Source organism: Misgurnus anguillicaudatus, chromosome 14, assembly GCF_027580225.2.
Source record: "Misgurnus anguillicaudatus chromosome 14, ASM2758022v2, whole genome shotgun sequence".
NCBI classification, from domain to species: Eukaryota; Metazoa; Chordata; class Actinopteri; order Cypriniformes; family Cobitidae; genus Misgurnus; species Misgurnus anguillicaudatus.
Genome location: NC_073350.2, coordinates 35,171,151 through 35,189,398, shown reverse-complemented (window position 1 = coordinate 35,189,398; position 18,248 = coordinate 35,171,151). Strand labels below are relative to the sequence as shown.

The 18,248-nt window shown below is 35.6% G+C and overlaps 1 protein-coding gene across 1 annotated transcript; it reads left to right on the top strand.

The window, feature by feature from the left end:
* The first annotated feature begins 7,377 nt into the window (after positions 1-7,377).
* On the top strand, positions 7,378-11,398 carry sult6b1 (sulfotransferase family, cytosolic, 6b, member 1). Its single transcript, XM_073876413.1, has 7 exons — positions 7,378-7,646; positions 8,915-9,030; positions 9,146-9,235; positions 10,358-10,484; positions 10,559-10,653; positions 10,740-10,901; positions 11,092-11,398. The coding sequence occupies exons 1-7, from the start codon at positions 7,451-7,453 to the stop codon at positions 11,212-11,214; spliced, it is 909 nt and encodes a 302-aa protein (XP_073732514.1). The 5' UTR covers positions 7,378-7,450; the 3' UTR covers positions 11,215-11,398.
* The last annotated feature ends 6,850 nt before the right edge of the window (positions 11,399-18,248 follow it).

The window sequence follows — 18,248 nt, the reverse complement described above, 5'->3', positions numbered from 1 at the left end:
CCGAGAGAGAGTCTGACCATCTCAGCTTCTGGGCAATTTGACATATAAAAATTAAAGTCACACAGGAGGTATTATAGCATAAGAAGATCACTGTTTAAATTCAACCCTTCAGTCAAACTGTGGCTGAAGATCTTTGACAGCATCATCAAACCAATTCTTTTGTATAGATGTGAAATCTGGGGGCCCAAATTTAAATTAAAATATGAGTTCTGGGACAAAAACCCTGTTGAAATTTTCCACCTTGAGCTCCAAGTCTCAGCTGCTGGGCAGAACCGGGAAGATTTCCTCTCTTAAGTGAATTCCAGAAGAGAGCCGTAAAGTTCTGGTTCTATCTGTCAGACACGTCGCCTGAAAACTACCATCACAGTGCTTTTAAATACTTTTGAACAGAGTCTTATTTCAACCATTTTGTTGCGGTGATTGGGGACAGGTGGGAATAGAAACGCTTACCTCCAAAGTAGGGAATGAGAGTTTGAGAAACACTGCGATCAAACCCAGGACCTTTTCTGCTTTTAACACAACAAAAATTACATTGAGAACTATCTAGAACTTTGGTGTCTTTGCAAATCTTAGCACAGTATGAATCATGCGTTTATGACTCCAGTGAAGTTCAGTACTTTCAGTGTGAGATGAGATTTCATATGAATTATGGGTAAGATGCTGTGTTTTTAATCATTTAACATAGTCTCAACATAAAAAGTTAAAAGATGCACTGTGTCAACATATCACTCACCCCCCCCCCCCCCAAAAAAAAAACCCCACACTAAGTGACTCTCAAGACGGGCCAACCAGACGTTACATAACACCTGTCTGAGCCAGAGATCACAGATGAACCCCTCCCTCTCCTCCAAACATCACTCATTGGTGCATGTTGTAGAAATGATGGAGGGTCACACACAGGGGAGTCTTTTCTTCTCAGTTATCCGCTGTGACCAGGATCATAATCATAATTTGGACCGCGCAACGACAGACATGAAGCTCTCTCTCATATAGGCCACACACTCCTGAAACACTGTGTACCGCCATCAGCTTACATCACATCCAGCACTCAACTAACACTGAATAAAATAATACAAAAGAGGAAATCATAATGACTGTCACAAAGATGTTTAATTTGTTGTGAGAATATTCCTCTCTGATCTCATAAAAATTCATACACGTTTTATGAGTTGGCTAATTTGTATGAATTTGTACAATGTGAATCGTATAAGAACATATAATTATCATTAAAAATAAAATTATGAAACCCCGCCCCTAACTCCAAAGTCACAGGGCTGAAAGCAAATTGTACAAAAACGTATGAATGTGATCATAAAATATATAAAAATTCCCACAACATAAGGTACCAGTATTCACTGCATTTACACTATAAACTATAACATTTTAGGTATGTTTGATTTCTCTTTGAAAGTTTAGAAGAGATCTTGGTTTAAAAACAGATTTCTGCAGTCACGCAAAGCTAAAAACAGAGAGCAGACAGAAATAACCTCCTGACATTCACCTCAGGAAAATGGGATGATATGACCTTTAAAATTCACCTGGAGCACAAACACACGAGAACAAGGTGACGGTACATGTGTACAAACAGAAGCTCTCGGTCTATCAACATAAAGACTTCAGACATTTATGACCTACATGAGCAATCAGACAAGACGCTTCAGTTCCTCTCAACAGATCAGCACCAACACCAACACAATACCAAAACCATTCACATCTTTAATATCAAACATCTACCATTCTTGTGTTATTCAGGCTCATTGAAAAGAACTGGGGATCACAAAAATTTGAATTTAATGTCTCTCAGACAGAAGGTCTATTTATTATTATTATTATGCAATAATCCTGTCTGACCTCATTCAGTGATGTTTAATCTGAATTTAAATGTGAAATCATCAGAACACTGTAAACACACAAAACAAATTAAAAATAAACACACATACTGTATATGCAGGAGAAGATTCGAATGTCGAGGTAATGGTCAGAAAGTGTGTCACTGGGACAGCACCTTACACTTAAAGAGTTTGCATCATGGGTACTGTTGGAAACCTTTTTTAGTAAAGACTAGGACATCAATTAAAATGAAGAGACAAGTTAAATAAAACAAAATTCGTTTTAAAGAAGCAAACAAAACTTGAACGTAAAAATTATGTCTGACCAACTCAATTTCTCCCAATCCATTACAAGTTAATGCCATATATATGCAATTTAAAAATACAGTCTGTCTTTCGTAAAAATGAAACAAAACATAAACAACATTACAACTATATTCAAACACAACAATACTCAAACTATAAAACAGACATTCTCTATTAGGATACATGTTAGAAAACAATTTTACATAGAGTTTATAATAGTTGATTGCACTAAGTTCACTATTTAGGGCAAAACCTCCATTTAACTGAATAAAATCACTTTCACTTCAAAAATAATGCGCTTTCACGTTAAAACCAGCTGTTTGCGTGTGTTTTTATAAAACACTGTCGACCTTCATTTACAGCACAACCCCGAGATCTCAAACTAAAACAGAGTCTGCAGCGTTTACAAACCATTCTGTTTATTAGGGTTAAAAACGGTGGAGTAGTCTAAATGAAAGACGTAAGCGTAGGAAAAGTAATGCATTTTAAAACCTAAACGCATTTATGTAAACATGGCCTGACTTACAGTAGCCCTATTGAATGTATGTACACATTTTAAGGGGGCAGTGCCCTAAATGGAAAATAAAACACTTAACTTTAAACAAAGCATTGAAAGGAACTAACACCACCACTCCAAATCCTTCAGTGTCATCAACATTACAGCCTCACACAGAGACCATTTCATTATCATAAAAATAGGTTCACACCTTACACTGTAAAATGTTGCTTGATCTTAAAAAGTCAACTACAATCGGTAACACCTAAAAAGTGAAAACTAACGTCACATCTTAGACAGGAACTTGCAGGAATCCACCTTTTCTTATCAGTTAGTTGGCTATTTTACTTGGTTTAGTCCTAGGTTGAATTGACTTGCAGAACCAAGTTGTTTTAACTTCATGCTGCATATTTTAGTCACCACTAAACACAGAGTTCAGGATGAGATGTAGATGCGTGAGAGACAGTGATGGTATATGTGATGGTATAACCCAGCCAAATCTTAATCCTCTGGATCAGAGAAATATTAACTACTTATAATCTAAGAATTACTGATGACTTTTCCTCTTTTACTGGGACACAAGACAGTGTTTTAACATCACACACTTTACCTGACGGGTGCAAATCCAAAAATTTTTAAAGAAAGTCACCACATCAACGAAATTCAAACCAGATTAAACTCAAGTCTGCCACCATCATTTAACTCCAGATTGAATTGAAATACACCAGTAAACTTCATTATGGTATTTTCTCTCAATAATCTGGGTATACTATGGTAAAGGCCACGCTGGTCTGGTTCTGTAGCAGATGGACAGTTGGTTTTTAGCTTAAAGCTGCTTATCTGGAATGATGGTCCTGTAGACACTCACTGTTTCTATCAACAGATGGAAAATACCCTGATAATTCCCAAAGAAGGGATTAAACTCAATGCATGCCTACATGAAGCCATCACACACTGATGTATAGATGTGCAATGCTAAAGTTGGAGCAACCTTTTAAAGGAGACATATTATTAAAATCAGACTTTTTCCATGTTTACGTGCTATAGCAGGGGTGGGCATCGAGGGCCACAGTCCTGCAGAGTTTAGCTTCAACCTTAATCGAACAGACCTGAATGTCATTTCCAAACAGTCCTGAAGACTTCAATTAGAATTTTCAGCTGTGTTTGATTAGGGTTGGAGCTAAACTCTGCAGGGACACTGGCCCTCAGGACCAGGAGTTGCCCACCCCTGTGCTATAGTAACCTAGAAAATGTGATAAAGATCAACTCAGTAACTTAGTTTTGATAAACCATTCTCTGCAATGTGAAAAAAATAGCTCATTGAAATGTGGCTCCCCTTGTGATGTCAGAAGGGGATCTTATAATAATAATACGCCCCTTAATCTGCACTATCCAACCACAGCACTGCCATTTAATGCAGAGATCAGCTCGTTTGCATTTTAAAGGACACACCCCAAAACGGCACATTTTTGCTCAAACCTACAAAGTGGCAATTTTAACATCTTATAATAAATTATCTGTGGGGTATTTTGAGCTTCAACTTCATATACGGACTCTGAGGATTTGACATCTTAAAATCTTGTGAAATGTCCCCTTTAATAAAAACAAAGTTTAAGTTGGGCTGATATAGAGCTCCTCATCTATAGTCAAGCAAACCCTGTGACCGCTGTTTAAAATATAATCAATTATATTATTTAATAATTCATTTTCACGGTTTCTGTGATTTCATTTTCATGGCCGTGTTGAAACAATGTAACATTGTAAAAAAATCCCTATACAGTAAATGAATTTGATTTGAAAAATAGGACATTTGAGAAAAGTTTGGCTAACCTGCTTATTGAGCAAAAATATTATAATTGATTTATTTATGTTATATGGAGTACATACAGTAACAGCTCCACACAACCAGATATATCATTCTAATAGTAGATCTTTATTGGCAATCATGACATGGGTTACTTGATTAAATCAGTTATTGTTAGTAATAATGTGGGCTGTAACTGAATGAAGACATTTAATGCTCTTTGTGTATCTCTTTAGAATGATACTACAGTATAAGAATACAAACTACTGCAGGAATCCCAACACCTCCCCCCCCAAAAAACTACATATTGACTTTCTTACACTACACTGACATCTAGTGGACACTGCATGCACGAACAAAATCCAGATTTTCAACTGGTTTGCTTAAATGCCATGTCACTTCTTAATCCACTTTCAGTACTTTCAAGACTATGAACAGTTTCTTGCATACAGCATCACACAATCATCACCACATTTATGACAACTTTATACAAATATTCAGTTATTATTATTATCATTAAATATATTGAGCTATTAGTGCAGGCTATAAAGATTGTTATGATAGGCAGGTGACAATAAATCTGAAATGCAATTGTCCAGTAAATCCATTAAATTTTTAATTCTAGTTTTATTTCATTCAATAACAATTCTTCATCCTGTTTTAGCAACACAAATTTTTGGTTTAATGCAATCATATCTAAGGATCACCACATACCACAGACAAGCCTGTCTGACCTGAACTTACACTAAAACTGCTTAGATCACGGTTACACAGCAAACAACCCACTAACAATCATGATCAATCACAAAGCTCAAGTACTTCAATCTTATATAACTTCATTATTAAGCAGGAAGGGTGGGACAAAGATAACAAACTAAAGCTGTCATGTGATCAGTTAGCTAACATGGGTGTCAACATTACAAAACATGACCAAATTTATCAAATCTATCGCTAAAACCTGTTTGTGCTGACGCATTCTCACTAAAAGATGTCATAATATTTAGGAACTGGCTTTTGATGGATAATGTAAGTAAATGTGAAATTCAGATACAAAAATGATATGATCACATAGGTCAAAATTACTATTTAATAGTCTATAATATTTAGTGTATCTGAAGATTGAATGATGATGAGAATATAAAAATCTTCTGCATTAGTTATGACCAACATATCTTCACCTAAAGGGACACTCCACTTTAATAAAAAGGGGAAAATATGCTCATTTTCAGAGTTTTTTTTAACCTTTTTGGAATCCTTTCAGCCGATCTCCGGGTCTGGCGGTGCCACTTTTGGCGTAGTTTGGCGTGATCCATTGATTCTGATCAGACCATTAGCATTGTGCTAATATAAAATAGTCCCCTGCTATTGAAAGTTACCAAGGGGACTATTTTCGGGCAGTGCGTAATATCACTACGCCTCCTGCAATATGTTACAGCAGCAAAGTCCTTGACTATTACGCCAGAATGAGAGTATAGTTTTTAGACATATCTGCCTAGAAAATCACAACTTTTAATTTAATTCAATGAATTTTAATCAAGTTTTAAATAGGAAAAATGTTGAAACTCTTTGGTTATTTTTAGCGTGATGCTAATGGTCTAATCAGAATCAATGGATTATGCTAAGCTATGCTAAAAGTGTTACACCAGACCAGGAGAGAGATCAGCTGAATGGATTCAAAAACGAGAAAAATCAAATGCTTAACTCTAGGGGAGCTGGAAAATTAGCATATTTTCAAAAAAGTGGAGTGTCCCTTTAACTTTGTACATTCTTAAATTAAACAGATCTTTTCACAAAATAATATAATCTTTAAAAAAAACTCACTTATTAATATGAAGAGTTTGTGTTAAATCTTCAAGTCAAAAATGTATATATTTCACAATCTACTCAAATTTGCATTATCAAAAAATATTTTTTAAGTTTTGATCACTTTACAAAAATCTGAAATATTTGGGTGTATGATGAGAAACTGAGGTGGTCTTAAAATCGACTTAGACCTGTGGCCGGTTGCATAAAACTTAAAGACTAGTCTTAAAAGTTAGTCATGAATTTTTTTCTTCAAGATTGATCATAACTGTTTTAAGTATGTTACATAGAAAGGTAGATTTGTCTAATTTAAATCCAAATAATAAGACTGATTAGCCCTAACTAATTGCTAGTTAGTCAGAATCATTCTTAAGACGCAGTCTTAATGTCACGCCTATGTTTATGCAACCGGCCCCTGGTTTCACAGACAAGGCTTAGTTATAAAGCCAGGAGTAGACTTTAGTTAAATGAAATGTTTAAGGTTAGAAAAAGATGTTAGTGTGTAACTTGAGACAAATCAATAGCACTGGCTTATTTTATGATCTGTCGGTGCAAGTTCATTTTAGTTGAAACAGCTTAAACATGTGTTTTAGTCTAGGACTAACCTTAAGCCTTGTCTGTGGTTCGATTTTTAAGCAGGATATATTTGTTTAGCAAGTTAAACGTAATTTGTGAGAATTGTCCAATAAATTGTTTAAATCTCAGCACACATGAAGTAGAGAAAGTTTATAACAATTACAAATGAAAAAAAGTAAAGTTCTTATTAAATGATGAAAAAAGTTTTTACGAGCATCTGATTGATTTCATTCAGTGACATTCGTGGCCATTCAACAGCTCGGCTACATGGACTGCCAACAAACTAAACATGACCTTTAATCCATGCCAAAACTAGCTTTTCAAGAAACCTGGTCTGCATAGTCATGCTGTGAATGTCTTTATCACACACGCACACATACACACACTGTACACACTGTATACACACACACACACACACACACACACACACACACACACACACACACACACACAAAGAATAACAGTCAGGCTGAAGCCAAACCCACCGGGCCTCTAGAAATGCATGATTCTCACGCAAGCTCCTCATATGGGTGGAGTTTCTTTTCACACTTCCTGCTACACAACATAAAAGCTCTCTTTGTGAGTCCATCTGAGCATTTCTACAGTGAGCACCGGGACCTTTAGTCTGCTGCAAATATGAGTCAAACAGAACCTGAAAACTCAATGAAGTCCAGAATGGAGCGGGCAAAACAGATGAAGGATGAAGATAAACTTTACAAGAAAGATGGAATTCTGTACTCCACGATCCTGAGTCCACCAGAAACCCTGGAGAAGTTAAAAGACCTGGAAGCCAGAGAAGATGACATTATTCTGGTGGCATATCCTAAATGTGGTGAGTAAAACCAAAGAGGTTATAATGCTTGTTCATTTTTTACAAAACAATCACTTTGTTTGTGCAAACTTTGCTGTACTAACCCAACAACAGATCTGAACTGAAGAGATCAGATTACACATTAGCTAACATCTGTATAACATCTACTCACTATCTGCAGTCATAAACTTTACTTCATAACAACACTAACCTACTTTTGAAAACAAAACTAATTTTACTACAAAATAACCTCACATAACCTGATGGCCTACATTGAATCACACAGATCTTCTCTTAAACAATAATCACTGATTGTCACCGTATACAATAATGGAGAGGAAAAATGAAGCAATTCTGTAAATCACAGCTGCTACACAAACATTACACACATCTCTCATGAACACACAAACTGTAAGAATCTGTGTGTATAAAGACTCAATTACACTGAATGTGATACGATTGTTTGCATAGATGGCACTCAGTGTGCTAAATGCAATCATTTATACAATAATGCTGATAACTTCATTTCAATAAGAATGATTTTACACAGAAACTCACACATGACTCCCAAAAATAAAGGGATTTGCATGCAATGCCAGAGAGGAACCATTTTAGTTCCCCAAAAAAACTTTTTTTTTTTTTAAGTTCTTATAGGTAAATTTCTTTATCTTTAACATGTGTCACCTTATGTGCAACACATCAGTGGATCTAAAGGATCTTTATGGAAACAAGGGAACTTTTTATTTTAAAGAGTATACATGACTGAAACTAAATGTTTATTTTGCTTGCGTCAAGAATAACATCGTTCATAAGTTTGTACGGTCTGGCAGTGTTTTTATGACTTAAAGGTGCAGTGTGTAATTTTTAGAAGACAGAATTGCAATATAATATACAAAACTATATTATCAAAGGTGTATTAAGACCTTTCATAATGAACCGTTATGTTTTTATAACCTTAGAATGAGATGTTTTTATCTACATACAAAGAGGGTCCCCTTACATGGAAGTCGCCATTTTGGGCCGCCATGTTTCTACAGAAGCCCTTGATGGACATTTTTTTACGTTTGTCCGGTGGTGGCTACAGTAGCTTCTCTATCTGTTCCAAAAGCGAGGGGTGAGCAGTGGACTGAGCCGTTGGTTGCAATTCACAACCTCACCACTAGATGCCGCTAAAATTTACACACTGCACCTTTAAAGGTTGCTGTATCTTGCAGTACAGTATTTTACACTGACATTTTTACGTCTTGTCTATTTGTCACGCTGTTCCTGTATATTTTGTCTCTGGACAGGATTCAACTGGATGGTGGGAGTCTTGCGCAAAATCGTGAATGCCTCCACTGGTAAAAATGAGGCACCGCCCGACAGACCACCACTGGTCGAGTTTCTACCTCCAGATGTTCAACAGGTCAGTAATCACTAGATTAGTTTCACTAAAACTCACACCTTGAACAAAAGAATGACAAAGAATCAGAAACATCGGAGCTTGTGTGGTTTCAATAGATTCACTGTTTGTCTTGCAGAAACTATCAGAAATGCCTCCACGAAGACTTCTGGGAACTCATCTGCATCCAGACGACATCCCTGCCTCTTTCTTTACCAAAAAACCAAAGGTCAGTAACAATAACTGCACTTTGTAGCACAATACAAAGGTTACCCAAACATTAGATAGCAAATCTAATACAATAGCTGCATATATCAGCAATGACAGAGCCACGTACACCCATGACAAACACTGAATTATATGAGCTGATTTATTACTCTTATACAAGTCATTCAAAGGTTATGCATCAATTACATTTTTTATATTTGCATATAATTACTAATTACAAGAGGATGGGTCAAACCCTGTATAAACTACAGCAAAACACATTGCTGATAAACTCTATGAAACATTCAGAAAAAATGTTTTAAACTTTAAAACAGACACAGTTGGAAACTTTTTTTTAGCAAAGGTCGGGAGACTTTTCAGGAGGATTTTATTGAGCAGTAGTTTTTTTATTGCAGATAGTTATGCTCAAATCAGAGCATAATGTACCATTACAGTCATCAAGTCTGACAGGTTAAAGTCTACATGCATTACATTTAAAGCCATTTGGAGGAGGCAGCAGTCCCTTCAGATGAAAACAATGCCTTCAGATTACAATATAAAAATGAAAGAAAAGGCAGCTGTAAACGCTTCCCAGATCACTATTCAATTTCAACAAAACACAATTATGGCGATCAGTGTTTGCATTTAATCAGCTCATTGCATTTTAAACGACACACCCATTTTGCTCACACCTACAAAGCGGCAATTTTAACATCTTATAATAAATGATCTGTGGGGTATTTGAGCTAAAACTTACACATACACACTCTGGGGACACCAAATATTTATTTGACATCTTAAAAAAGTCTTGTAAAATGTCACCTTTAAAATGACCATAAATGTTTAGAAAGCAAAGATATATATATATATATACACAAAACCTCAAATATTGTTGTTCCTATGATACAGAAGTTATTATTCCTAAACTCACTATTAACGAAAATGTTACTTTTTTTAGGCTAAGCAAGCATTAGCCATGGATTTACAGTACAAGCATAGCAGAATCTTTGAAGAATCAATTGCCAATGAATTCATTATAAAATGCAAATTATTTTCTTTTTTTGCACAAACCTAATTGAATAAACATCAATCAGTCTGACATTTATTAAACATCATGCATTTTATCTACATGTTATGTTTCCAGATTCTGGTGGTGTTCAGAAACCCAAAAGACACGCTGGTCTCCTTCTTTCATTTCATGAACAAAAACCCGATGCTGCCCAGCGCTGAACCATGGGATAAGTTTTTCTCAGAGTTCATGTCTGGTGAAGGTCAGTGAAACTTTGACAAAGTCAATTATAATTTAGACATTAATCACAGAGACTCACATGTTTCTGTTCTCTAGTTCCATGGGGATCGTATTTTGATCACGCTCTTGCCTGGGAAAAACGAATAGACGATCCAAACGTGATGATTGTGACGTACGAGGAACTCAAACAGGTGGGTCAGACTTTTGAAAATCATGAGACCAAAATCTCTAAATGTAACTTTCTTCATGTCATTGCATTTGACGATTCAACATGCAGAATTTACCCACGGAAGTGAAGAAGATCTCCGAGTTCTTCAGTTTTCCACTGACCCAGGAACAGGTCAACAGTATCGCTGAGCAAAGCACCTTCAATGCAATGCTGGAAAACTCAAACAAGTCTCACAGCAACATGGGCTCCATCTTCTTCAGAAAGGGTGAGGTGCCATCAGATATAATAAACAAACACAAAGACAGGAGACTGTAGTGCTCAGATGTTCATTTTTCTCAGTTCAAGAGATGCAACTGAATACTTTTGAGTTTGTTGACGTATACAGTAAACGTTTGCTCATTGTTGTCTGCAGTTAAAGGGATTTATCCTGATTTTCCCGCTGTGTGTTTATTCAGGTGAGGTTGGTGACTGGAAGAATCATTTCTCCGAGGCTCAGAGTAAAGAGATGGATGAGGTCTTCCGATCTAAACTAGCTGGAACTAAACTAGGAGCTCAAATGAAGTACGACCTCTACTGCCAATAAATGTGAAGATGCAACGCGTCCTTTACAAATAATGACAAAGTCTTCTCATAAACAGTATCACAGGGATTATTACAGTATACTGTCACTTATACAGGCAGCTGATCATTCATGTATTTCATCATTTTGCTGTTGTGTTTACAATTTCTTTTTTAACTCACTTTGCCATTAAACCTCACAATATGAATGTGTTAATATTTACTAAAAAATAAGAATAATACTTAATTCTTCTGAAAAAATAATCTAACACTAGTTGGTGCACAAGTTCATAAAACAACTGCATTTCTCTTTATAATGAATATATATTTGCTTTCTCTGCCATTTTATTTTAGAAAATGTAATGCTTCTCAGTTAATGGATCACAGGTCTATTCTGATAAGGTCATGGACCGCTGGGGAAAACAATACTAACTAAATAATATGAAGATCTCAGATGCAAAAGCTGCTAAACACCACCTCTGTCAAAAATGAGATGATGATATTAACTGATGCTTTTAGCACACATTATACTTTCATTAAATACTTTCACTTCAAATCCACTTATCGTGGCCTCAGGTCATTCAGAAATAATCCATGAAGATTCTGAAATTAAACTTAATTTACTCAGAGGGTTTTGTATCTGAACTCTTCATATAATTGTGAATTTAGTTAAAAAATAGCCTAAATAACCTTTAAACGTACTGTAGGAAAATCTCTTCCCATATCATTTATTGCATACCGAGTTCATTTATCTGCCACATTACAAACTAATAACATATATTTTATGCAGTAAACAAAGACATCTTCTGTAAATAAATGAAGTAACTCATTTGAGTATCTCAATGCATTCATGACACAATATAGTTTAGTCTATGTGCTATAATGAGTATAGTGTACAGTAGTCATGTTGTTTGACATCGCTGTGGTCCATCTCAGCTCTGAAATCTAATGAAGTTTAATTACAGCACAGCGTTGAACCCGAGAACAGGAGATGAACTTTACATGAACGCCATCCTGGAACAACCAAACATCCAAAGAGCTTTTCATGACGAAAACAAAACAATCAGTTAGGAAATACAAAAAAATGCTAAGATCCGACAGACATCAATCTTTAAACTTTAATCCAATTTCACAACTATAGAATAATGAACAGAATGCCATGTAGAAAACACCGGTTATAATGCACTCATCTCACATATCATACGGTTGAACTACAGTTGATCTGAAAATGTTTTTACTTTTATAGGTGAAATAGCCAACAGTGTGAGAGATACAAGATGTGTTTTATAGCTACTGAGAGATAACAAATGAATCAATGATTCAGACAGATTCATATTCACTAACTTCATACTGATGCAAACAGCACTGATTCAATCTGTACACATGACATGAGAGTTATTCCAGTAATAAGACATCCAGTCATCTCCAATCAAAACCACTGAAAGAAAACAGTCCTTCCAGTTTTTAGAAATAAAAGATGCTGTACGTCATTCATTATACACTGTAGGGAAATGCACCATGGGGTTAGGGCAACTTGGTTGAGCAAGTCAATTCAACCTACTATTTTACACTTAAAATTCTGCTGGGTTATTTTATAATATAAAATGTAGGATTTTTGTCAATTAAACATACATTTTTATGTTACTTTACCTTAAAAAATGAAGTTAAACAATTTCAACTTGTTTTATAAGTTATGTCAACTCATCACAGGTCAAAACCTAAAATAGTAAGTTAAATTGACTTGCAAAACTAAGTTGTTTTAACTTCATGCTGCATTTTGTTTACAGTGTGTGTAAATATTGGACTTATGAAGAGGGTTATAAATAAAGCTATCCTTGGTTGTTTTAACTCATGGTTGGGTTAACAACAACAACCCATCATAGGTTAATTTAACCCAACATATATAACTCAATATTTACCCAACCAGTAGAATTTAGAGTCAACTTGTAGTTAGTTGACATAACTTATAAAAAGAAGTTGAAATTGTTTAACATAACTGATCTCATTATTTCAAAAAGAACACATGAAGAAACCACGATGACTATCTACGGAACTTACAGATGTTTAAATGGAGCAGAACAGATGTGTAATCTTTCTCAACAACACCCACCGAAATATTCTGAAATGTAAATATTAGGGGGAAAATGTATGAAGGACGTATGAATAAAATAAAAGTTGAATTGAAATACCAACATACATTATGGTAAGAGAGCATTGACATTGCAAGTCATTAATTGGACTAAATAGTTCCTGCGTCATTCATTCTGTGAGCCACAGTGCTTCCCGATCCACAATTTAAAACTCCTGACATGGACGAGAGACCTCCTGAATCACTGCATGACAAACACATTTCTCTGATGCTGATTCATAATAAACATCACTGATGTCAAACCATAAGACAGGTCCTGTTACAAATAAACATAAGAAATTATTGGTAATAAGATTTCAATTTTAGGAGAACCCCATATGTGGGAAAACGAATTAGCACTGAAATAGCTCGTCAGGCCTCGTCTGTGTCTCGTATATCAAACTCTTATCATTTATTGGGCAGGGATTAGGAGCCCTACAGAGAAATGTGTTGTACTGTAGAGGAGCCATCCTGAAAATAAGCAGCGACACAGATTCATATGTCATCTGAACTGACCTTTTCACAACCGATCCACCAATCCAGTCACTGAGATGAGAGTTTACTGTAACATTTATCACACAGTTCAGATGGGATAAAAACAGCCTCAAGCTCAAGATTTCCTCATGTATGTTTTATTTTAATTTCATGCTAATATTTAAAGGCTGCAGTGGTAATGTGAGTCATCAGCTCTTTAATGTATGAATGCCATGCTAGTCAACTAGCGGCCCGCGGGTAAAACGCGGCCCTCCAATCATCTTTGTTTGATTTAAAATCAGCGTGGTTACTTTAACCTCACCACTTTTGAGCTTTGGATGCATAAAAAATGTGCAACTACACCACATGTGACACACTGACCAGAAGTGATGTATTTCACTGTGTTCCAATCAAAACACTGTGTGCAAGGTGAAAATTATGAATCCTTTTGTGTTTAACTTAAGCAGTAACTCTTTAATCCTTTAGAAACTATTGATTACTGATAAGTAAATTATGAAGTATAAATATATTCGTAGATTAAAGGCTCTTAAATGAGCTTCTCTCTCATGTTGGCACAGATTTACAATTAAACCGAAATTTCATTACGACTGCCACTAAGGGGCGAACTCTGACAGTCATGTCCGAATGTAGTGTACAATGGAAATATATTAAAAAATTAAAAAAGAAAACAGTGCAATTTTAATCATTAGAAGAAGACTGACTGTATGTTGTGAATACTTGAAATAAAACAATTTATAAAAGTTAAACAGTTATAAACAAATAAAGTTTTGGAGTGTTGCATTACAGTTAGTGCTATATAAAAATTCACTGTTTTTATGCAATGTTCATAGTTGAACTATTAACATTTGGCTCATGCAATGTTAAACTACTATATATATAAACCTTTAGCTGTTACTCGTGGGTTCTTCTTTACTTCATTGAGTATTCTGCATGGTGTCTTAGGAGTCATCTTGACTGTGCGCCCACTTCTAGGAAGGGTAGCTATTTAACTGTCTCCATTTATAGACAATTTGTCTAAGATGGAGGTCTAAACATTTTGAGATTGTTTTGTATCCCTTTTCAGCCCTATGGAGTGCAACATCTCTTGATCAGATATCTTTATAAGAGCATGGTTCAGAAGAGCTGATGCTTCTTCAGGACAGCAATCTTAAAATGTGTGAGTGTCTTAATATCAATCAAAGCTGCACTAAACCACACATTTAAACTCATTTTATTAATTGGACACCAGTTTGCCAGCTTCTGACAAAAAAAAGCTTTCAATAAAGTAATTAGTCCATGGGCTCACCTACATTTTCCTCCAGCACTGTGAATGTTTAATGGGTGTTTCCAAAAAAGACACAAGAAACTGGAATTATTTATGTCTTGTGAGCTTGCACATTGTTTTTGTTTATTGTTGTGACCAAGATGAGGATCAGATAACATTTTATGGCAAACCACTGTAGAAAACCAGTTCATTCCTAGAGGTTCACATACTTTTTCTTGCCACTGTATAGACCGTTTCAGCAGTAACAACATAAACAAGCGGCTGCACGTAACTTCCGGTAAACTCCGATAATAATAAATAACAACAAAGTCCTTTAAACGTAGTTTATTTATATAACAAGCAAAAAAACAACACATAGATTACCTAGGAAACCAAAACATTTGTTATTTTCGACGAGGCATTTGTTCAAAAGATCAGTTTAGCAACTAGTCAGACCCAAAAAAACGAAACCGGAAGTAAGGTTCGGATCCAGACGTGTATCACGTGCGTCCGATGAAACCGTCTATATAATATACACTCACCTAAAAGATTATTAGGAACACCTGTTCAATTTCTCATTAAAGCAATTATCTAATCATCCAATCACATGGCAGTTACTTCAATGCATTTAGGGGTGTGGTCCTGGTCAAGACAATCTCCTGAACTCCAATTGAATGTCAGAATGGGAAAGAAAGGTGATTTAAGCAATTTTGAGCGTGGCATGGTTGTTGGTGCCAGACGGGCCGGTCTGAGTATTTCACATACTCATTCATTCATTTTTCTGAGTATCTGCTCAGTTACTGGGATTTTTACGCACAACCATTTCTAGGGTTTACAAAGAATGGTGTTAAACGGGAAAAACATCCAGTATGCGACAGTCCTGTGGGTGAAAATGCCTTGTTGATGCTAGAGGTCAGAGGAGAATGGGCCGACTGATTCAAGCTGATAGAAGAGCAACTTTAACTGAAATAACCACTCGTTACAACCGAGGTATGAAGCAAAGCATTTGTGAAGCCACAACACGCACAACCATGAGGTGGATGGGCTACAACAGCAGAAGACCCCACCGGGTACCACTCATCTCCACTACAAATAGAAAAAAAGAGGATACAATTTGCACAAGCTCACCAAAATTGGACAGTTAATGACTGGAAAAATGTTGCCTGGTCTGATGAGTCTCGATTTCTGTTGAGACATTCAGATGGTAGAGTCAGAATTTGGCGTAAACAGATTGAGAACATGGATCCATCATGTCTTGTTACCACTGTGCAGGCTGGTGGTGGTGGTGTAATGCATTGTTTCTGACCTTGTCCATCCCTTTATGACCACCATGTACCCATCCTCTGATGGCTACTTCCAGCAGGATAATGCACCATGTCACAAAATTCAAATAATTTCAAATTGGTTTCATGAACACAATAACAAAAGGTAAAAGTAGGGGTAGAAGTTTGGCCCACATCATATTTACAATTTTAAAATCTGGCCATCGAAGAAGAGTAGTTGAAGACCTCTGGATTAAAATTCAGCAAATTGTATGATGGTGACATAGCGTCAAAGATCTGCAGACATTACAGAGAAGAAACTTTAAATAATTTTAAATAGCTAAAAATCCTCTTAGACTTCATGATGTATTTTTGATAAAAACAGGTTAAACTAAGCTTGGGTCATTAAAGGAGCTTCTTAATAAGTGGCTAATTTCCATCTCTGGTTTCTTTATGATTATAATGCAGAGATCTGTTCTGACTGTCCTTCAGATACACCCGCAGGAAATGAGACCCTCAGGAGTCCAATTACACAACATACAGACCTCCATTACACAACACATGTCACATGATGACAACCAGCTGAACACCTGAAATCAATATACACTTGACTGATGATTTCAGAATTAAACTTTGCCCATCGCTGGACATGAACATAACAACATTTTACAGACTTGCATTTTGTGATCAGCATCATGTAATCTAGAGACCTGAGATTGTCTCTTCTTATACTTTGGTCAGTATCTGATACCCATAATACCCACATAATCAATCATAAAGTAACACAAAACAACATTCAGGATACACTCTTAAAAAAGGAAAAAAAAACACTCATAAAGGTTCTTCACAATGGTGCCAGAAGAACCATTTTTGGTTCCTCAAAGAAGCATCAAAGGACCATTTTATAATCTAAAGAACCTTTTTAAGTACAAATAACTTTTTTTTGAAGCAAAGCTTCCTCAGGTGTTAAAGGTTATGGCACCATTCAGCCTGAAATGGTTCTCCTATGACATCACAATTACTTTTTAGAAACCACATAGCAATGACACACCTCTTAGATTTTCTTTTCAAAAGCTAAACATATATTCATTTTGTATGTATGGGTTATGTTTATGTATTTATTGATTATGCTTTAGCTGTATATTTTTATATTGTAGTTGAACTGAATGAACTTTAGTAACGCTGTACGCTGAATACAGTGTGTGTGCAGAAATATTCTGCAGTAATATTAGATTAGCAGACCTGCAGAATTCTGTAATATGATTGACTGATGCTTCTATAATGACCCGCTGACATCACGTCATACATCTCAATCTAATGAAGATCCTAAATTACACTCAGAGACCTCAGCTCTCAAATATAAGCATTTACCGGATTCAACGTTTCAAACATCATCACCTACACTTTCACGTGAAGAGTAACAAGTTATACTCAAGTTAAAGTTACTGTGTGAAAACTTTGATCCAAAAATATCAGAAACAAATACACCTGAAAGGAAACAAGTGTTTTATATAGCAACGGTTTTGAAAAAGAATTTATGTGATTGATTTGTAAATGTAGATGGACAAGAATATTTCTAAAATGCATAAGAACAATCTATAGCATCATACTAAAGTACAAGAAAGTACCGTACATTTACAGTAATCCTTTCAGATTTTACAAACAATGTACCAACACAGCTGTATATCGGAAATGACTATAACATCATCTTACTGGTCAAGGGTAGATATAAAACAATAAAATCCATTAATAACATAACACTAAACTAAGATACACAGTCAAATGTTTGTTATTTTTTATACGCGTCTTATCCTAATGAGCAATTTGAACTTGTTTTTCTAAGTTAAAGTGTAGTTTACATCTAAAATTTTTGAAATGACAATTGAATTAAACTTAAAAATGTAAGACAGCTAATAATGATTTCCATCCAT

Excerpts from the sequence above, each read along its gene's own strand:
- sult6b1 (XM_073876413.1), top strand. The coding sequence starts at position 7,451 with ATGAGTCAAACAGAACCTGAAAACTCAATGAAGTCCAGAATGGAGCGG. Across the intron at positions 9,236-10,357 it reads TCTTTACCAAAAAACCAAAG|ATTCTGGTGGTGTTCAGAAA; the intron begins GTCAGTAACAAT and ends TTATGTTTCCAG. Across the intron at positions 10,654-10,739 it reads CGTACGAGGAACTCAAACAG|AATTTACCCACGGAAGTGAA; the intron begins GTGGGTCAGACT and ends TTCAACATGCAG.